The sequence below is a fragment of the Chanodichthys erythropterus genome, chromosome 2, assembly GCF_024489055.1.
Source record: "Chanodichthys erythropterus isolate Z2021 chromosome 2, ASM2448905v1, whole genome shotgun sequence".
NCBI lineage: Eukaryota > Metazoa > Chordata > Actinopteri > Cypriniformes > Xenocyprididae > Chanodichthys > Chanodichthys erythropterus.
In genome coordinates this window covers 20,202,369-20,225,274 of record NC_090222.1, presented here as the reverse complement: position 1 = coordinate 20,225,274, position 22,906 = coordinate 20,202,369, and the positions used below count along the sequence as shown (strand labels likewise).

Here is a 22,906-nt window from a genome sequence, read left to right as displayed (position 1 = left end):
AACAACGATGTTGGATGATTTTGAAGTTGGAGGAGAAAATGAGATTAGTTTTTCATCCACAGTACTTCCGCCTATTTCACGTGTGACCTTTCCAAATGTTTGGCGCAACACGGAGCAGTGCAAGATAAGCATTTGTGGTTAAAAAGTTTTTTTTTTTTGCTTGACAATTCCTCTGCTGGGATCATGTAGAGCTCATTGAAGCTGCTCTGAAACTGCAATTTGGACCTTCAACCCCTTGTACCCCAGTGAAGTCCATTATATGGAGAAAAATCCTGGAATGTTTACCTCAAAAACCTTAATTTCTTTCTGACTGAAGAAAGAAAGACAAACATTTTGGATGACATGGGGGTGAGTAAATTATAAGGAAATTTTAATTCTGAAGTGAACTAATCCTTTAATGTGTCCTTGCCAAGTAAAAGTATTTATTTTCATTAAAAATATATCTTACTGACCACAAACTTTTTGAAAGATATAGTGTAAACATGGTCATTGTCTCATTATTTCTGCCCTCACACTTTTGTGTTGCAATTAATAAATTAATATAATCACTGTATTACAAGTAATAAATTAATACATTCAAAAAGAGTACAGTATAAAAGCTTGCAGTTGGCGACAGTTAGCCTTCCAGTGCTTTTCCCACTGTAATCTCACACTCTGATCAGGATGAGCCTCTCTAAAGTTAGACTGTATGAGATTTACTATTGTCCCTTGAGCAAGAAAAGTCTGTGTGCTTTAGGCTAATCCAGTACAGCCCAAGTTGCCCAACCCCCATCTCTGAGTCCAGTCAGCGGCTGTAACTGAGAGCTGAGTACACTCGTCTGAGGAGGCTGACACCAGGCAGCTACAGTAACACTCCTTTGATAGTACAGGAGGAGCTTTCTGGAACAAATCTAATTGAGTGTTTTGTCTGAAGTCAGAATTGCTTTGAGCGTTTATTCAACTACCATTCATCCACCCCCACAATTCACACAGGTATACGATGAGTCAGGCAAATGCAACCTGACAGAGGCACTGCATATGTGGAGGCCTTTAATTTTTAAAGAGCTAGCCTCTCTAGCTAACTATTCATCTTTAAAGCAGCTGTTTACTTGGTCCAGGATCCCATGGAAGTATGTCAATTGAAATATACCAACTTTGTTCAACCAACTTTTTGGCCACTAAATGATGTACGCTCTTAAGCCCCGGGTATACTTCGGCCGTCCGCGTTCGTGCACCGTCTTCATGACTTAATTTTCGTCATGCGGAGGGCTTGTGACCGGCCGCACACCCTGGCCGCATGCAGGCCAAATTTTGCGCGAGGACAGTCCGCATGCAACAGCGCATGCGCAAGCAGTATAGAAGAGTCCACTAGGTGGCAATACGCACAGTATTGAGCACAGTGTTCAGCCATCAAAGAAGAGTGTGAAAAGACCAGTTTAACAACATGCTTGAAAAAAGAGAAAAACACAGCGAACTTGACCAGCGTTTGAGATTAGAAAGTAACCACATTTGTACATTCATGTTTGAAAGGGTACAAAGACGTGTTTTGGGTGGCAAATTCATGGAGGGGGATAAGTAAAATATGGGAAAGGATGCAGAGAGTCTGGTAGACCATAGAAAAAACTGTACTGCGCATGTGACGAACGTGGCCATCCGCACGCATACGTGATGTAGTATACTTTGAAAGACGCGCGGACGTGACTGCGCGCGTGACACGTCTGGGCGCGGAAAGTGAAGTATACCTGGGGCTTTAGAAAAAAGGTAGCTAGAACCCTATAGTTCCCAAGTTTGGTTTGACGATGAAAAATTTACCAAGCACAATGTTCTCTCACCATTCGTGATTTCTAACATGCACTCACAGCATTCGGTATGGTCTTGTAGCTGTCAGAGCAGATACAAAAGCTGCTGCTCTTCGTATGTGTTTCTGTTATTTCCCGGCACATTCATATGTAAATTGCGCAAACTTATTTTGTCCATTAGATCAAAAGATCTGAAAAAAACTGTTATCCACACATAGACCATCCCCTCAAATAAATCAGGACAGAAGTGGTTAGTTACAAGTGTAAATGGGAATGCGCGTCCCTCGTCTACTTGTGATCCGACTCAACCTCATCAGACAATTATTTGTCAGGAAAATTTTTCTAGGGCACAGCAAAACTTTACTGGGGCTCATGCCACAGCAAAAAAAAGTATCTAGTGACACCCCTGGTGGTAGAGTATAAAATTTAATTTAAATTAAAAATGAATTAAAACAAAATTAATTTATTAAAACTAAATTCATAAAATGATTCCATGATGGGAACCCCTAAAACGTTCTATATATGAAGTGCCTGACAGAACCCTATTATGGCATGTGGAACAAGGTTCTTTATTGGCATACAGTATATGGTTCCATGAAGAAATTTTAACATTCAGGGAACTTTTCCAATGCACAAAAGGTTCTTTAAAATGTAAAAAGGTCAATTAGATTATTAAAATATTCTTCACACATAGTTATTTTCACTGAAAGATCCTTTGGGGATCCCAAAATGGTTCTTCTATGGCATTGCTATTGCTATTTTTTTTTTTTTTTTTTTTTTTTTTTTAAGTATAAAGAACAATATTTTAAGCTCTGCATTAAACTTATCACAAATTGCTAAAAGTTTGTCATGCACTCAAATGCAATATCTGATATAAGCATGTTGCCACTTTAAAAATAAATCTTAAAAATAACAAACTATTAATGTTCATACACTTATTTCTGTATTAGGTGTATATGCAGCTGACATTTAAACAGGAAGAAATAAGCAATAAAGCTTCTCCCTTACAGCTATATAAAGGATAGAGCAGTAAATCAGCAGGGAGAGGCTCTCTGTCTCTCACTGCCGTGTTTACGCATTCACTTGCTTATGGATTATCTCCTTGGTTACTTGGCCCTGATTTGTTGTATGCTTCCATTTAAAAACAAAGCTAGCACAGAACACTTAGAAATACCCAGAATCCCTCGACCATTCATATGAAACCAGACCTCTCAAATCCTTGAAACAGAGAGAGTTCTTCCTTCCTCACATCATCTGTGTTAAGTTTTTCTATTTATTGGCTTCTCCCACAACACATAACCCATGCTCCCCACCCATATAAACTTCAAGGACTAACTTGTCCAAAAAGAGACAGCCCTGTTCTTCCTTTCTGAGAAACTAATCTAGCTAGGACAGTCCAAAAGAGACAGAACAAGTTTTACAACTTTTATGATAACGTTGCATGGTGGAGATTACAGACCATTACCTCTCCATTCATATCACATCTCTTATTTAGATGAAGACTAGGGGTTTACAAACTTTTTAAAGGAACACTCCACTTTTTTTGAAAATAGGCTCATTTTCCAACTCCCCTAGAGTTAAACAGTTGAGTTTTACCGAAAATCGCAACTTTTCATTTTCTGTCGGTCTTAGTACACGATTTAACTACAGAAGAGTCAAGTTTTAAAGTTCTTTGGTCATTTTTAAGTGCGATGCTAACGGTCTAATCAGATTCAATGAACTATGCTAAGCTATGCTAAAAGTGGTACCGCCAGAACCGGAGATCGGCTGAATGGATTTGAAAACGGTAAAACTCAACTGTTTAACTCTAGGGGAGATGGAAAATGAGCCTATTTTCAAAAAAAGTGGAGTGTTCCTTTAATACTAAGGTCCAGCAAACATAATGATTCACTTCCGAGGGACCCCGTCTTAAAATCAAAAGCATATTTTTAGAACGCCTACCATATGCAACTTACATAAAAAAGCGTAACTGATGTTGCGTCAGTTATGCTTTTTTCATAAAAGTATGGTGTAGGACATTGCATAAGCGTTTTGAACTGCGAGAGTTTTAAACTTCCTTTGTAAGTTGAATACGGAATGTGGTCTGGCGAAAGCTAGATATTTTACTTATCTTATCTCGTACACAAATGCATCGCTTCCCTTCAGAAGGCCTTTATTAACCCCCCAACTGCTTCATACTCATTGGTCCTGTTCACTGCCACTATAAAGATTGGATGCATCAGGATATTTATTAATATAACTCCAATTGTGTTCATCAGAAAGAAGAAAGTCAAATACACCTAGGATGGCTTGAGGGCGAGTAAAACTTGGGGTAATTTTCATTTTAAAGTGAACTAATTCTTTAATGTCTGTAGCACCAGCAGCGATCCATATTTAAGGTTTAGGGTTAGCATATAGTGAGCAATAATCACCAGCATCAATCGATCTGTGACTGAATTTTAGGCACATGATCAGACAACTACTTAAATATTTACTCATACCAAGGTAAACAAAATGTTTGAATAAAAAAGAATGACCTCGACCTCTTTTATCACAAAGGCCGCATGGCACAGTGGGTTCTTGGTAAGGTGAATTCTGAGAAACGAAGTCCCTGTGGGCACACTGATGACTGAAACAGTAAGCAACGGCACACCAGTAGTCTGTGTTTGATACTTCCACAAAGGCAGTGTGTGCTTAAGACTGTTCTCCCACTGTGAGGTAAACAAGGAAAGCTGCTGTGGATGTTCGGCCACAATCTGTGCACATACAAAATCAAATGGTGAAACCAGGTGCAGAATCATTTGCTCAAACATCTAAATAATAGTTTAAATTGCCAGTTCAACCCCTTGATTCACTGAAATTAAACAAATCAGATCAAACAGCTCTGGTCATAAAAATCATACTAATCTCACACATAATATGGCTTTAAAGGGGACGTTGTATTTTATAGGCCTACCGTGATCAATAAAACTCTCCTCCTGCTCTATCCACTCCCTTAAAGTGTTATGTAATACAGATGGTAAACAATGATTGACCATCATATAGTGATCATATAGGTTGAGTAATGTGATATGCAAGTATGCTCTTTCATTTTCTGCAAACTGTCAGCATAAATTATCAGATTAATACTTGATTTAAAAATTGTCAAATCATGAATGTAACCCTTCTCATTAATAGATGCTTGTGCAACCACTAGTAAGAAATTTAAGCTGCCTTGAGCTGTATATTCAGTGCAATGACCAAACAAAATGGTGCAAAAGTTTGGCTTTAATGAAGAAGGTTCATTAAGAAGAAGGTCCTAAGAAGGTTCTGATTGCTTATTATTAACCACTTGAAATATTAAAAAAATATTTGTTTGGTTTAGTGCCAAATGCAACCAAACTTCTAAAAGTAGTTGTCGTGTTAAAATAGTTCACACCTGTTTCTAAGAACTCAGAAGCCTCTTCCTCTGAAAGAGGACGTGGTCAGACTGACACAGAACAGAAAGTGCCAGAGCAGATTATAAAGAAATTAAACAATTTACATTTGGAACGGTTATGGACATTAGAGGAATGATTTCCTATTTTTTTTTTTTATGGGTACAGATGCTTTCAAAGACACAAAAACATAAGTATCAAAAAAGTAGTCCATACGACTATAATTGATATTGTCTAGTCTAGATAGATTTGTGTAAGAAACAGAATTAACATCATCATTCACTGATAATCTTCTCACTGCTGTGACAGAATTGAGACAGAGAACCGAATCCATCAGATTTGTAAACAAATCATTCAGACCAGTTGTGGGAACTAAATCATTGAAGATCTGACTCAAAAAATGTTTTGTTTGCAGAGTGCTAGGGTGGATGTCAAGAATGATGTAAATTTTGGCCTGTTTCTCAGTTAATTAAATTATGAAGAATTTTCATTTTAGGGTGAAGTATTCATCTAATCTGGATTATTCAACAAACACTGCTCCAGCTGACTGCTGTAATGAATCACTGTTGCAAGTTTGTATAAAAACCCAGTTATTTAGTGAGATTTTTGACCAGTATGAGAGAGTGAGAGCGATAACACCAAATTTAACACACCTGCTCCCCATTCACACCTGAGACCTTGTAACACTAACGAGTCACATGACACCGGGGAGAGAAAGTGGCTAATTGGGCCCAATTTGGACATTTTCACTTAGGGGTGTACTCACTTTTGTGGCCAGCGGTTTAGACATTAATGGCTGTGTTGAGTTATTTTGAGGGGACAGCAAATGTACACTGTTATACAAGCTGTACACTCACTACTTTACATTGTAGAAAAGTGTCATTTCTTCAGTGTTGTCACATGAAAAGATATAATAAAACATTTACAAAAATGTGAGGGGTGTACTCACTTCTGTGAGATACTATATATAATACACGTTTTTCCATGTTTTATAGCGGTTGTACCGAATGACCTGATGTTTCGGGACATGCATATGAACAAGTGAAAACACAATTTTATCAAATAGTTAAGAGAGAGTTAGTTACATTGCTTCACAACCATGTGGTCCTTTGCATGTGTCTGAATGAAATCACATCCTGTCACATGATATTGACTTCATGACCTGATAAAAAATGGTCCCTTTATATTGCTTACTCCAAATGACATCAACTTTTATCGGGACATTCTTTCTCATAACAAAGCAACAACGTCTACACCTAATTTTAATACCATTTTGAAATATGTTAATATTTGATGTTTTCAAATCATGCCAGAATTTGGCTTTTGGATGGTTAAACCAAATGACCTTTTGACACTTCAGAATCTTTAACATACCTTTATATGTAGCAAAATATAATTAAACCCTTTTGAATTCAATAAAAGTGAGTTGTACTACCTTACATACTTTGGACACTTTGCACTGACCATGTTCTGCTTAAGTGTTATCTGACATAATTAAGGTTATTTTTTTTATTTTTTTTTTTACACAGTTTAACTCTGAGATCATGTCATATTTTATTACCATTTTTTTTAACTATAGTGAAAACTGTAATAATTAATTAATGTTCATGGTGTCTGAATACATTTTGGTTTGACTGTATATTCAAGTGTAAAGACCTAATTCCTAATTTATACTCTGAAAATGAACATTATAAATATATGAAAATATTTAGTTCCCCAGACCCAAGTATGAAAACCCCTGGTCTGAAATGTCTGATGCAACTGTTAATTACTAACCGTCTGGCACGTGCCACACGAGATGAACAGGTCCTCAGCTCCAAATATGGAAATGAAGTTATCAAGACCGACATCCTATACTAGCATTGTTGCTATAATTTATAACTTTCTTAGAAATCAAGTACATCTAGTACAGTGTCACATTCAGTTGCACCAGCGTTTGAGTGCATAGAGTTCACACATGTGGCTGTCTAGTGCATCGTTTTTGTACACTCGGGGACTGTTATGTAATGCTATGATTGATGATACAGAGATCTGCGGAGACATATGGCGGTGCCAAAATAAATACAACCACTAAGAATGCTAAACCAAGCAGTCAATATAATTTACTGTAGCTGAAACGAAACGTATAAAATAGCTCTCCAACTTTTTAACTACAATATAATGCGTTAACATTTTTAAACGACTGAGCATGCGCCCCTATGCTTTCGAAATGGTACGTGCCGGATTCTGCGTCATCCATTGTTTACAAATCAACCCTTGAGCTGTTTCTGTTGGGCAGCGTGTGAGCGTGGCGGACGCCGGGTAAACGATCCCATCTATTTGAATAAAAACAACTATCACGGCTGGATATTATTGTACACACAGATATATTCAAAATGCCTTGTCGAAAGGAGAATTATATCTTTTTGGAACAGTCGGTAACGGTGGATTCTAAGGAAGTAGACGCTCTCGTGTCGAAAATCGGCGAGGCACTGCAGCTTCACAACAATAGCTCGAGCCAGAAGGCGATGTCACGTCTACACGGTCTCACCAGCAGCAAACCGAACGGCGGCAGCAGCACGGCGGGCGGTCAGCGGTGCATCCGTCTCCGCAGCCGGAGTTTACGTACCAGCCGGGCCAGTCCGTACAACCCGCCCGGATCCAGCGATCAGGAATGGGACCATTTCAAATCCTCGTGGAACCGAAAGAAAATCGACGAGGACGATCCACACCAGCTCCTCCAGGAACTCATATTGTCGGGGAATCTGATCAAAGAAGCGGTCAGACGACTCCAGTTTTCTTCAGAACCACCGGAGAACGACATCTCCAAAGCTGTGGACTGAGATCTCTAGCCCGCAGATGCATGAACGTCTTGACATTTTCAAATTTTGGGGCCCCCAGCTCGTTGTCATACGTTGGTTTTACAAACTTTGATATCACAACCTTATAATTTTTCTATTGTATATTGCTGAGATTGAAATGTTATGTATTTTGGACTGTTTTGCAACGTGACCCTTCTTATCGAGTAATTTTTAAGTTGTTTATCTCAGTGTTTGGATTGAAATGCAAATGTGATGCAAAAATCTAGTGGTTTATAGCAATGCATTTTATAATAGTATTTACTGGCCTCTGGTTGGTTTGTCCTAGAATGGTGCATCTTGTTTTGTTTTGCTGGAGTTCAGCACTGTGTCAGTAGCAACCAAGAACTGCCTAACTGCTTTGTTTACAGTGTAGATGTGGTCGGGCTGCTGATTCGCAGTCCTCGCCTAGATCAGGCAACGGGTCACACTTTTTGTTTACTCATCAAACTATATTTGGATACCGAGATATCACTATTTTGATTTCAAACTGGCCCTGTGTGCACTTCATGAGGGCCCATGTCCTCTGTCCGTTTCCATGTGAGGAGCAAGGCCAACACTCCTTCTCAAAGAGACACTGAGATCAAACTCACATGCGTGCGGGGATGTGTGTTATACATGGAGGATGTGATCACAACACAGACACTGTGGTGCTTTTCAATTCCAATGTGGAGTTCTCATGCTTTTTTCTTTTCTTTATTTTTCGTTTTCACTCTGTGTAAACTGAGCGTATGCTTCGCAACGAAGTGTTTTTATTAACTCTGATTGTTCAGAGAATTTTGGTGTCTAATAAACATGGTGTTTTTTTGCATTAGATAATTTGACGTAATCATTTCTGTTTTGTATGCACTTTTTGTTGATTATCTTGTTTCTAATGCAGTAAAAAATATATTTAAACAAGGTACTTAAAATACATATTTATATAGCACTAATGACTCAATAGATACAAATAAGTGCATTTTCTGTTGTGGTGTTAGACGTTTGGATCCCATATTTATAGGTGTGTGTAACTCAAGTACAATATGTTTCATACTTGCCTCTAGTGGATTTTACAGTTTAACTACACTCATAAGGGAAAAAAAACGTCCACGTGTGATAATGAGCGAAAACACAAGCTGACTCACCATAGTTATGATTATCTGAAGTGATAAACGTAGCTATGGTCTTTGAACACGGTTTGCGATTTAAAGTTAATTAATGACAAGTAATTTATAAACTCTCAGCGTTATAGCGTCTATCCAAACCATATGTTTAGAAACTTGACTACTCGCTTCCTTTTTGAAGTGTTTTGTCTAATCGCCCAGCAGATGGCAGCAAAAAGCAAGTCACTCACAACACCGGTTTAGCTGGAAACGTCTGAAAATCTGACGGACATTAACATACACACTGCTTTGCTGCTTATATATATATATATATATATATATATATATATATATATATATATATATATATATATATATATATATATATATATATATATATATATATATATATATATATATATAGGCTATATATATATAAATACTACCGCTCAGAATTTTGGGATCGGTAAGATTTTTAATGTTTTTAAAAGAAGTTTCGTCTGCTCATCAAGGGTGCATTTACTTAATTAAAAATACAGTAAAAACAGTAATGTTGTGAAATATTATTACAATTTAAAATAACTGTTTTCTATTTGAATATATTTGACAAAGTAATTTATTCCTGTGATGCAAAGCTGATTTTTCAGCATCGTTACTCCAGTCTTCAGTGTCACATGATCCTTCAGAAATCATTCTAATATGTAAATTTATTGAAACATTTATTGTTTACAATTGTACAAAATATTTGTGTACAATATTTTTTTTTTCAGGATTCTTTGATGAATAGAAAGTTCAAAAGAAGAAATCTAATATTTTGTAACATTATAAATGTATTTACTGTCACTTTTGATTGATTTAATGCATCCTTGCTGAATAAAAAGTATTAATTTCTTTAATTTATTTAAAAAAAAAAAAAAAAAAAACTCTTACTGACCCCAAACATTTGAATGGTAGTGTAAAATGTTACAAAAGCTTTGTATTTTAGATAAATGCTGTTCTTTTGAACTTTCTATTCATCAAGGAATACTGAAAAAAAGTACACAACTGTTTTCAACATTGATAATAATAACAAATATTTCTGAAATGATTTCTGAAGGATCATGTGACACTGAAGACTGGAGTAATGATACTGAAAATTCAGCTTTGCCAACACGAGAATAAATTACTTTGTAAAATATATTCAAATAGAAAACAGTCATTTTAAATTGTAATAATTTTTGTATTTATTTATTTATTAATTTTTAATTCTTGTATTTTTAATTAAATAAATTAAACCTTGGTGAGCAGAGAAAACTTATTTTAAAAACATTAAAAAATCTTACCAATCCCAAACTTTTGAGCGGTAGTGTAAATATATATAACCCTCAAGACTGCATTACATTGATTTGAATTGATTTGACATGGCTTTTTACTTGATTCTGATTGGTCAATCATGACACTGAGCAGTAATGTTTTAGGATTATGCTATTATAGTATTTATTAATATTTTAAATGAGCTTTTATTTTTATATTTTCAGTTTTTAATTAAAACGTTAGCAGTTTTGTTTTTATTTTGTTTTGCCATTTTTATTAGAGTAAATAAATAATGATATTAAATCATTTTTAAATTAAATAATGAGAAATACATTATCAATCCTTCTTTCAAAACGTGTTTTTGTTTTACCCTGATTCACTATAAGCCTGTTACAAGAGTTTTTAGACCCGGGATGGTTTTCGCAGGAAATAGCGTACATAGGTTATCCCTGCGTCTCAATCAGCTCCCTAGGTCATGAATCAGTATAAAATGTAAATGAATGGCTGATTCCCTGATCAGTGCCCTGACTGATCACGGAGCTGATTGAGACGCACCCTATGTCACTTGGCTGTGCAAGTGTTCTTCTGCAAAATGCATGCAATTTTGAAAAAAAAAATAATAATAAACAAATATTTCTATAGCTGTATATGTTAATTTCACCTTTTGTTTTTAGTAATTTAAGGCCTATTTCAACTTTAATAATTTTCCATCAGCTTTATGTCAATTATGAAAACCTATTTTTAATGTAGCAATAACACTTGCAGTAAAGGGTCAAATGTTTTTTTTTTTTAATAATAACTGCTTAACTGTAGGCTATAACTGGATTGAAAATACTTTCACAGAATCAGAGTACTGATCTTATTTGTAGACCATTGTGCATGAATACATTAGCGGACATACTCCTACATTGCTACTATTATTTTTTTTTGACCTGATGTACTACCACCAATTGCAAAAACAAGGTTGCTGTTAAACATGTTCAATGTAACAACAAAGAACAACTTTCTTGGTACCAAATCACTTTAAAACTTAAAAAGAGCACACAGATTGCCAGTATTCTTTCATTTTTAGCACTGAGATAGCGAAGTGTCCAATGGTGGCAGAGTTCAGAATCTCAGTGAATACATTTATCCAAATATTTTTCACTTGTTTGTTGAATACTGCACATTTGGACATTTAATTCATTTGACGTACTGCTTTTGCATGTACTTTATAGTAGAAAAGTATACACATTCAAGATGTATATTTCACTGTTGTCTTTAATGCTGTGCTATAGGTCACTGGATTAACATATTTTGTTGATCCTGGAACAACATTACTGTCCGAAAATGTAGTCCTAACCCTATCCCTACCCCTAAACATAACCCTACCCATAACTTATCTCTAAAATCTGAGGGAAATGACAAGTGAATAACACTAAGGTTGAAGCAGCTAACCCTGGTTGTAAGCCTAAATTTGTCCATCAAATATTATTGGTTGATTGTTGATTCTGGAACAACATTCCAAAGCTGTTGATCTTGGAACATGTTGTACTTGAATTCACATTCACCCTGTGGGTCTGTCTCAATCTTTTTATACTAACACAAGTCATTGGCGCCATCTTGCAATTAAAAAAGGTATTGTAGAAAACTAGTAAAATGTGCTTGTGGGACAGTGTAAAGTTTATAGTGAATATAGACCTTTTGAATAGATGGCTAGAAGCTCAGGAGTCTCCAGTTCAGGCAAGAAAATGAAAACATTACTCAGAGGTATCAGTAACAAAAACAAAAAAACAAAAAAAAAAAAAACAATGAGCTAGATAACAGAGAATGTACACTCTTTAAAATAAAGCTTAGTGATGTAGTGATGTCTTAGAAGAACCATTTTGGGTTCCCAAAAAACCTTTCTGTGAACAATTTTTGAGCACATTTTTCTTCAAGAACATTTTGTGCATTGGAAACCTTTTGTGCATTTGATCAAACGGATCAAGTCATAATGCTTTTGATTAAGCAGCAGCATTTTTTTTTTGAAAAACACCATGCATATTTTACTCAGCTTCAGATAATTTAGAGAAGCTGCTTTTTAACTTTGCACAACACACCAGCTGTCATTGTCTGCTGAATTAGTCCGCTCATCCTCAAAGTCACACGGGAACGGCACAGTTCTCACCTATCTCACATCCCCAATCACCAGAGGCTTCTGCTGTTCCTTCAAATGTCACAAATACCCAAGGCTCAAAAATTATACATAAGCCTTACATAAGAATTTTTTTTTCTCCATATTCTGTCCTACATTCTGACCTACATCACAAAGTGATGATGATGAAATAGGGGATCCGAGATCCAAACCAAAAGAGTGTTGCTAATTTTCTTGCTTTGAAGGCAAGAATGAGTCACACCGGCAGTTATTTTGCTTTTGAGATCATGTGGTGTGTCTTCTCATTCCTCGTGATGTGTTGTGCAGCTGGACATTTTACTTACAGTATCTCACAAAAGTGAGTTCACCCCTCATATTTCAGCAACCATTTTAGTATATCTTCTCAAGGGACAATATATAGAAATGAAACTTGGATATATTTTAGAGTAGTCAATGTGCTGCTTGTATAGCAGTATAGATTTACTGTCCTCTGAAAATAACTCAACAGACAGCCATTATTGTCAAAATAGCTGGCAACAAAAGTAGTACACCCTAAGTGATAACTGATGTACGTTGTTTAACCATACAAAGCCACGTGTCCTATTCAGCAAGTTCATGTTTTTGTCTGCTTGAAAGGACCATACAAATTTGTGTATCTTGTATTAGAGCAGTTAAAATGTGATGCTTTGAGTACAATTCTCTCATACTGACCACTAGATGTTCAACATGGCACCTCATGGCAAAGAACTCTTTAAGGATTTGAGTAGTAGAATTGTTGCTTGCCACAAAGATGGCCTAGCCTATAAAAAGATCAGTAACATCCTGAAACTGAGCTACATTACAGTGGCCAGGGTCCTACAGAGGTTTACCAAGACGGTTTCCACTCTGAACAGGCCTTGCAAGGGTCGATTAAAGAAGTTGAGTCCTCGTGCTGTGCATCAGGTGCAGAGGCTTGCTTCAAAAAACAGACTCATGAGTGCTGCCAGCATTGCTTTAAAGGTTGCAGAAGCAGTAAGTCAGCTTGTCAGTGCTCAGACTATACATCGCACACTGCAACAATTCAGTTTGCATTGCCATCGTCCCACAAGGAAGCCTCTTCTGAAGCTAGCTCACAAGAAAGCCCGCAAACAGTTTGCTGAAGACAACTTGTCCAAGAGCATGAATTACTGGAACCATGTCCTGTGGTCTGATGAGACCAAGATAAACTTGTTTGGCTCAGATGGTCTCCAGCATGTGTGGTGACACCCTGGTGAGGAGTACCAAGAAAACTGTGTCTTGCCTACAGTCAAGCATGGTGGTGGTAGCATCATAGTCTGAGGCTGCATGATTGCTGCTGGTACTGGGGAGCTGCGCTTCATTGAAGGAAATATGGATTCCAACATGTACTGTGATTTTCTGAAGCAGAACATGATGCCCTCCCATCAGAAACTGGGCCGAACGGCATGATAATGACCCCAAACACACCGTCAAGATAACAACTGCCTTGCTGAGGAACCTGAAGGTGATGGAGTGGCCAAGTATGTCTCCAGACCTGAACCCTATTGATCACCTGTGGGGCATCCTCAAGCGGAAGGTGGAGAAGTGTCATGTGTCTAACATCCAGCAGCTCCGTGATGTCATTATGGAGAAGTAGAAGAGCAGCAACAACCTGTGCAGCTCTGGTGAACTCCATGCCCAGGAGGATTAAAGGATTAGTTCACTTTCAAATAAAATTTTCCTGATAATTTACTCACCCCCATGTCATCCAAGATGTCCATGTCTTTCTTTCTTCAGTTGAAAAGAAATGAAGGTTTTTGATGAAAACATTCCAGGATTATTCTCCTTATAATGGACTTCAATGGCCTCCAAACGGTCAAAATTACAGTTTCAGTGCAGCTTTAAAGGGCTTTAAACGATACCAGACGAGGAATAAGGGTCTTATCTAGCGAAACAATTGGTCATTTTCAAAAAAAATAATGTAAATGTATACCCACACAGCAAAAGGACTCCGCAGCGGATCGGCCGTGGAGGTATTGCGGCTTCTGAAGGTGGATCGCGGACCTTCCGTGGCTCCGCGCTGCATCTGCGATTAAAACCTTACCTCCGTCGTGGGTCCGTTTGGGACCCATGAATTGATAAAACTGTTACAGTAAAGGCGCGTGTGTGTCCGCGGATCCGACATGGGTCCACTCAGAATCCGCTGATTGACAGTAGAATTTACGACGCCTCCCGGAGGCTCCAAAACGAATGTGACAGTCACGCGGGTTTGCCGACTTGTATGCGGATCCGCCTAGGAGTCTCCTGCTGTGTGGGTATGCTTTATATAAACAAATGATCGCCTTCCAAGTGCTTCCGCCCAAACCACACTTTCGTATTCTTCAAAAAGCTTATACTGTATGTCCTACGCCTTCCCTATTCTACTTACGGAAAAAATTACAGAAAGTGCGGTTGGAAGGAAATCATTTATTTATATAAAGCATATACATTTACTTTTTTTTTTTTGAAAATGACCGATCGTTTTGCTAGATAAGACGTTTGGTAACGTTTAAAGCCCTTTGAAGCTGCACTGAAACTGTAATTTTGACCTTCAACCATCTGGAGGCCATTGAAGTCCATTATAAGGAGAATAATCCTGGAATGTTTTCATCAAAAACCTTAATTTCTTTTCGACTGAAGAAAGAAGGACATGGACATCTTGGATGACATGGGGGTGAGTAAATTATCAGGAACATTTTATTTGAAAGTGAACTAATCCTTTAAGGCAGTGCTAGATAACAGTGGTGCTCACACAAAATATTGACACTTTGGACATAGTTTTGACGTTCACTTAGGGTGTACTCACTTTTGTTGCCAGTTATTTAGACAATAATGGCTGTATGTTGAGTTTTTTAGAGGACAGTAAATCTGTTCTGCTATACAAGCAGCACATTGACTACTCTAAAATATATCCAATTTTTATTTCTATAGTATTGTCCCTTGAAAACATATAATAAAAGGGTTGCTGAAATGTGAGTGGTGTACTCACTTTTGTGAGATACTGTAAATTGGCCAAATGCACCATGCAATGTGCTATGTGGTTGCTAGGGGGTGCTGGATGGTTGCTGGAATGTTCTGTGTGGTTGCTAGGCCTGCCCAAGTGAAAATACAAGCATGCACTGCCAAGTTAGAAATGACTTGGGTCCCTCCTTCATTGTTAATCTTTATTTTGTCGTTCTTGTTTTGTAAATTGTAGGCTATTAGCATATGGCTAATCGCTTAAAAAGGTAATGGGACATCTTTTTTCATCAAGACTCTTTTATGTCCATTCCATAACGGCGCAGAACAACTTAGCGAAATTGAGTGATTTGAAAAAACCCTACCCCTAATTAAACAGCAGTTTAACTATAGTTCCTATCCTCGAATCTGAATAGTCTAGCTGATACAGACTTTCAGTTTGCGCATTAGAAGTGTTTTCAATCTGCAGTTACATCGATCGCCAGTAGGTGCCAGCAAGTCTTTATGCGCGAATCAGGAAATCATTGATTTAAAGGGGCTATATGTAAGATTTTCACTTTAATAAAGCATAAAAATTCCCCAATATGTTTGCAGATATTTAGGAAACATGCTAAGTTCACCTACTTGTTTCTCAGAAAAGCAATGCTACAGCCAGATATTCTACTTTGAAATGTGCGTTCCGTGTCGGAATGTCTGTCTTTGTTTTGGTCTGTGCGAAACCGTGTGCAGCCAGTTTATCCAATAGTATTTCGACATCACAGGTTGCCAGTTGGCGGAAAACACTGTGTATTGTAGCCATGGAAACCAGCAAACAAATTTTGCAGTAAAATATCCAAAAACCACTAAGCCAATGTTATATTTTGTTCATTTGAGTACTTTCAATACCCCAAATGTTTCCAACTATTTGTAAATCATGAGAAAATTGTAATTTTAACCAAGGCTCCGGGACGCGTGAGGAGTCGCCTGTCAATTGCGTCATACCCGCATTAACCCTCGCTTTCTTGTTTTATTTTGTAGAAATCATGGAAACACCTAGACGCTTTAATATATTACACGTTTTAATAGACAAGGGAACAACTGTTTGGTTACATTTATAGACAGAAAACGAATTGTTATATAGCTCAACACGTTTAGTTTTATTGTTTTCTAATTTTCTTGATTTCATGCTTTGCCATGCCTCAGAGAAAAACGCTATTTTGTGAAATAGCTAACATAGCATAATCAGATGCACCTTTATTTTTAGTAACGTTTTAAAATTAATTGCATGCCATTTATCAACACAAGCCATCCAGCATTTAATATGATATTCTAAAATCGAGTAACGTTATAACATCATTTTCAACACTCTCAAATGTATCTAATATGATAAACAGATCTGCGTTACCTCATACTCATGACCGGAAAAGCGGAAGCGGCACCGGCGACTGTGGCATAATAAAAGTTCTGCTGCTTGTGAGGCGTGTGTTGTGCAATCGCTCCATTGGCCTCGTTCAGCTCCCACAACACTCGGCTCTGCTCTGCTTCATACTACAGTAACGTTAATAATCGTATCCATGAACATGATTTCTTCCCGAGTCCTATCCCGATTATTTCCACCGGCTGTGATATGAAGACCACATGTCCCAAGATTCCACGCTCAAACTTGGCGTCATCAAGCTACGTCTTTGTTTTGAATAGGCCTCTAGCGACCTCTAGCGGACATGAAAGCAACGTCACACACGAATTTGCTGTTTTCCAAAGTAGGCTATTTGTTTGTGTGATATTGTTTTGATATTAATAATGTTTCCCTTAAACAACAATAGGGCCAGTTCATACAGAATGCGTTTTTGCTTTCCACTGCTGATTTTTAATCACTTTTATGTAAACATGCGCACTGTGTCTTGCCCATGAGTGTCGCATTTTAAAGTTACAATGTCAAATGAGACAAGACAAGAATACAAGATGTTTATGTAGAATATTTATCAATTTAAAACTAGCCACCGGACTATTTTCAATAATCGATTTTCAATTCCACTGTGCTGCTTCTCGCACTTTGAAACCCAAGAAAGCTGTACGAATGACCACTAAGATGAAAAAAAAAAATGTCTAAATTACATCTGCTCCCACCAGAAAACAAATATATTTTGAATGCTAAGTGGAAGACAATGATTTCAAAGCAAACCGCACACAGACCCAGTCACACACACAGTCTGCTGTTCTCTAATTAGTGCCCATTGTGTGGCACCATTTTCTCTGATCAGATACCCACTGGTTTACAGGGCCACTTCAGGGCACACCTGTGAGCAGTTGAAACATGAACAAACAACTCGAAAGACTAATGTGTAACTAAAAGCTGAGATAATTAACCTCATCATCAGGGTACACCTGGGAAAAGAACCATGAGAGTGGGCAGTGACCAAAAAAAGCAGCTGTGAATGAATACAGCTGAAGGGGTACATTAATATTTGATTGAAATGGTAGTCGTCTCTAGGCCCTGATTCAAACACACAGGCAGCACTTCAGATTTAGATAACACTTTAGAGAATTTTTTTCTTTTGCCTGTTCTTTCACAGTGTCCTATTAACCAGGGCCCTCTAATGACAGCACCGTGAGTGAGCAGAAGAAAAGCAAATGGCATATCTTGAATTAGTTTAAAAGTACACTGATACACTCCTACTATGCATTTTTAAAACAACACTTACAAAAAAGGACCATTGTGTTATCAATGTATTTTAAACATGGGTATTTTGGATATATACCATCCTTATTGGCATCAATGGTTCCATAAAGGACCTTTAAAATTAACTTTCAAATGCAGTAAAGGTTCTTTATAGTGGAAAAAGATTATTTAGATTATTAAAATGTTCTTTACACTCAAAAAAAAAAAAAAAAAAAAGGTTCTTTTAAGAACGGTTCACTGAATGTTTCTTCAATGGCGCAAAAAAGTTTAATATAGCATCGCTTCAAAAGACCCTTTTTGGAACTTTATTTTTTAAAAGTCTAGTATAATTCAAATGCATCTCTGTCATTTGATTTGTCTCAATTCAGATATTTAACTACATTGTCAAAATGCATAAATTTACAAAGAATATTTGATTTAGTATTTTGCATTGATGACACATTTTCAAAAAATTCATCATTACAAATGATATTCAATGTAATTTACATATTCTTCACATCTTCACAGCTGGGATGGGGTGAACTTATCCTAGCTGTGAAGTGATGAAACACTTTCCAGTATAATGTCAACCCCAAGGGCCGGTTCGCACAGAACGTTTTTGCTGGTCAGTAGAACGGGAAAAAAATCACAATCACTTTTTTAAAGTTGGCTGTCTTTTAATTTGAGCACAGCGATTTTGAATGAATATCGTGTCATACACAAGACGATGCAAAAGACGAGTGATGCAAGCGCACCGGTCAAATATGTCCGTAAACAATGGAAAAGTAGAGCAGTTGAATGGAAAAACATATTCATGTGAACTTATTTTTTGTGAAATGATTTGCTTGAAAAAAGTGTTTGTGCTATATTTATTTAAAATAAATGTTTCTTTGTTTGATATTTTGTTATATAATACAATGGCATTCATACATTTTGTAAGTGTGACTTATGTGTCCAAATGCTTTTTTGTTCCCCTGTATATTGAAGTATTACCATCTTATACCATCCATTCTGCCACACTTTTTGTAAGGGAAGCTCTTGAGAAACAATGCATTTGGTTTTGAAAGAAGGTTTCTCACAGTCTTTGTGAATTACTGTTTTTGTCATCCTAAAAAATTGCAGTCTTAGAGAAAAGTGCGCAGTACAATGGGCTTCCACAGCTTTCCATCTCTTTTTGATTCTTTCTCCCATTCCATTCTGTCTTCGTCTTTTCTGGCTGGCACGATGATCCATGAATGGTCAGCCCCCTAAAATCCTGTCTTCAAACATAGGCGAGCTTGTGACTCACTGCTGCATTTTTGGCAGGTATTTAAAAGCTGTCTGAAATCCCTCACACCATGTGTTACAGCAGATTAGCAATTACATGACATTTGTGCTAGAATTTAAATATTTGTGTCTGACAAGATAATACAGTTTGAGATTACTCTTCACCTTTCCAAGCGTGAGAATAGATAGTGTTTTGAAATGATTTGTTGAATGCAGTTTGGATGTTTTGGGAGAAAAAAAACATTCTACCTCTCAAACATGCCATTACATTTTGTTTTGTTTTCCCAGAGAACAGCCTTTTCTGCATTTTTAAAGCAATATATCTGTTCCAAAACCTAGTGAGCTGCATTTTAAGGCATCAGAAACACACAGATAGATAATCTGTTAAAAAATTCTCCATCTACAAAGAGAATTGTTTTGCACCGAATGCATATTATTATATTTATTAATATTTTTGTGCTGTAAATTTATGCTTATTTTACCATTATAATTATTTTACCCTTGCTATTTTGGGAGCTAATGTGTATACATTATCTGTCTAAGAACACACTTCTACTAAACTTACTCTGTTTACTGTGCCATTTTCAAAATGTTGAATATTTGATCAACTCTATGTACATTGCCTTTGCTATCCAGATATGACAGCAAACTGTCAGTCCGCTTCACCAGAAACCAAACAAACCCTCCATCTTTCACTTTTTGTATGTGGAGAGTATCAAGAAAAATCTTTGGCATACAAGCAAATGTTTTCTGACACAGTTCTGCTTCAAATATGGGATAACATATTCCTCCCACTGACACAGAAAAGAGAAAAATATCAGCCGATCTTCTCTTGAGCTACATAAGTAGCCCTAATGTTTGAACCAGTGCTGTAGATAGTAGTTTAATCCACCATCACAGCTCTGCAAAAAAACCAAAGAGTTGTCAAAGACATACTCTCACTCTGAGGTCCTGCTGAAGGGCTTCACTTAAACACTGCATCTTTCTGTGTTAAAGTACAGGATATTAATGCAATGCTGGAGATAGGCTTGTGCAGATAGCAGACGCATAGATGATCGTCCCAGTTACCCATTTCTCTCTGGCCTTGTGAAAGTCATTTTGTGGAACTGGATGGGCCACGGTTAAGGCCAAGGATAGTCCTTGGGCAAACTAGTTGATACACTAAACTCAGTTTATCAGTCCTGTCATAAAACAGGGGCAACCATTAGCACCAACAGGTTGACTTCAGATGCATAAAGCTTCCTCCCACTCACCCTATACAGGCAGGAGTCCAATTTTAGCTGTCTGTGGAACACTGACTGTTTAAAATATGAATATATTTTTACCAATTTCATGCACTGGAAACTGTCCCTGAGCAAGCGTGCTTCTGTAAAGGCTTAGACTATCTATGTCCAAAAGTGAGTTTTCCTTAAAGACCGTCTGTTTAAAAACCAAATGTTTGAAGTCTGAGATCAAAGACTGGTGCACAGGCAAATCATTATTTAATCAAAGGAATCTTTTTTTTTTTCTTTTAACTGTACAGCTGAAAAAGATAAGTTATACAACTGAAATTATCTGAAGGCCAAAAGACTTGCACTTTGGGTGAAACATCAGCAGTTCTCCAACATGAATTTTTCGTTTGCATATTTTAAGGTCATTGCACAATGACGTGATCTCGGCAGATTCAAATACTTAGATATTCAAGATTTTTCATACAGCTATAATAAGCACATCCTTGGTTTCCAGTGGCCTTGTCCTACTCGTGTGTCCCAGCTGTGATTTGTTTGCCTTAGGCTTTCTTGCACATTCTTCACTTGTATTTACTTTAAGGCCTTCGCCTGGCCTCCATTTTGACTTTGCTGCTGTCCTGCCGCAGTTTCTAATATTTCACTCAGGTGTTGGAAAGGTAGATGCATAGATTGCAGGGTTGGAAAAAATTCTGAATTTAAGCATGAGCTTACTTTCAAGTTGTTAGTTGGATTTAAAAAAAAAAAAATGTATATTTCATTTAGGTTGTAGCTGGAATTTTAACTGAATTGGAACACACACAACATGATTTTGAATTGAAATTACAGGAATAGAAATGTCTTCTTTTTTAAATTTATACACATATTTCATTTATTTGATTTTATATAAAAATGTATAAAATCAATGAAATATTTTTAAATTAAATCTATCTATCTATCTATCTATCTATCTATCTATCTATCTATCTATCTATCTATCTATCTATCTATCTATCTATCTATCTATCTATCTATCTATCTATCTATCTATCTATCTATCTATCTATCTATCTTTAATGTCTGTAAAACCAATCTACCATCTACAAAAGGGGACAACTTGTTGTTAGTGAAAAAGTGGTCTTGTTCAGTGACCTTTGTTATGGAAGAATGACTTCATTTGTATGAGTTTTTTTTAATGCATTTTGAAATGAACTGCTGCACCAAGCTAAAAGTTTTTAAGGAGATTAGATAGATAGATAGATAGATAGATAGATAGATAGATAGATAGATAGATAGATAGATAGATAGATAGATAGATAGATAGATAGATAGATAGATAGATAGATAGATAGATAGATAGATAGATAGATAGATAGACAGATAGACAGACAGACAGACAGACAGACAGACAGACAGATAGATAGATAGATAGATAGATAGATAGATAGATAGATAGATAGATAGATAGATAGATAGATAGATAGATAGATAGATAGATAGATAGATACCATCCTCTCACCACCATCCTTGAAACACAGTCCTACATCCTCACAAAATGTTGCCTGTCCATTCTTGTGCTCCAAAAGACCATGGGGGCGTCCAACTGCATTGCCCTGGGCTTGTTCATATCAGAGAAGGAGGTTGGTGTTAAAAGTCAAAGAGCAAAATACTGTGGTTGTAACTAGGAAAACTGCTTTACATACAAAACCAGATCATTTATCCTTGATGGTCCAGCTTGTGTGTTCTTCTACATGGATGATGTGAAATCCATTTTAGTGCAACTGGTTAAGGATGATCATTGGGGCCATTGCTCAAACACGGCGGATCGATCGATGACAACAAGATCATCAGCCATTAAGATAAGTGAACCAAAGGGCAATTTGTTTAGTGAGTGCAATATGCAAAGAGACAGGAGAGCTATATTTTACATTCTATTAGATTGTCGAATGTCATGATGTAGTGGTTAAATGGACAAAAATAGGACTTTCAGATGAGAGGCTGGAGAAGTCTTTCATGTCATGCCTCAAGAGTTCTGCTCAAATTATATGGGAATCCAAGGGGGTCAGACTTCACCATACTATTTTGATATGAATGAGGTCCTTTTGTATTGATGATATTGATCTAAATTAAATATACACCACCAACAGTGAAATACTGAGGAATTGAACATCTTCACAAACAGTCTTTTCTAGTCTTTGTTCTAAGCTTACACTCGTCAGTCTCTCAGGAACGGCCCTTACCCCTCCCCAGGTGCCCTGACCTAGTTGTGAAAAACCTCCTGGAATCACGAGGCAGTTTAGCACTCATTTTTCATCACCAGTCT

General features: G+C 36.9%; 1 protein-coding gene across 1 annotated transcript; it reads left to right on the top strand.

The window, feature by feature from the left end:
- Positions 1 to 7,152: 7,152 nt before the first annotated feature.
- Positions 7,153 to 8,831, top strand: gbp (glycogen synthase kinase binding protein). Its single transcript, XM_067393564.1, has one exon. The coding sequence runs from the start codon at positions 7,549 to 7,551 to the stop codon at positions 7,993 to 7,995; it is 447 nt and encodes a 148-aa protein (XP_067249665.1). The 5' UTR covers positions 7,153 to 7,548; the 3' UTR covers positions 7,996 to 8,831.
- The last annotated feature ends 14,075 nt before the right edge of the window (positions 8,832 to 22,906 follow it).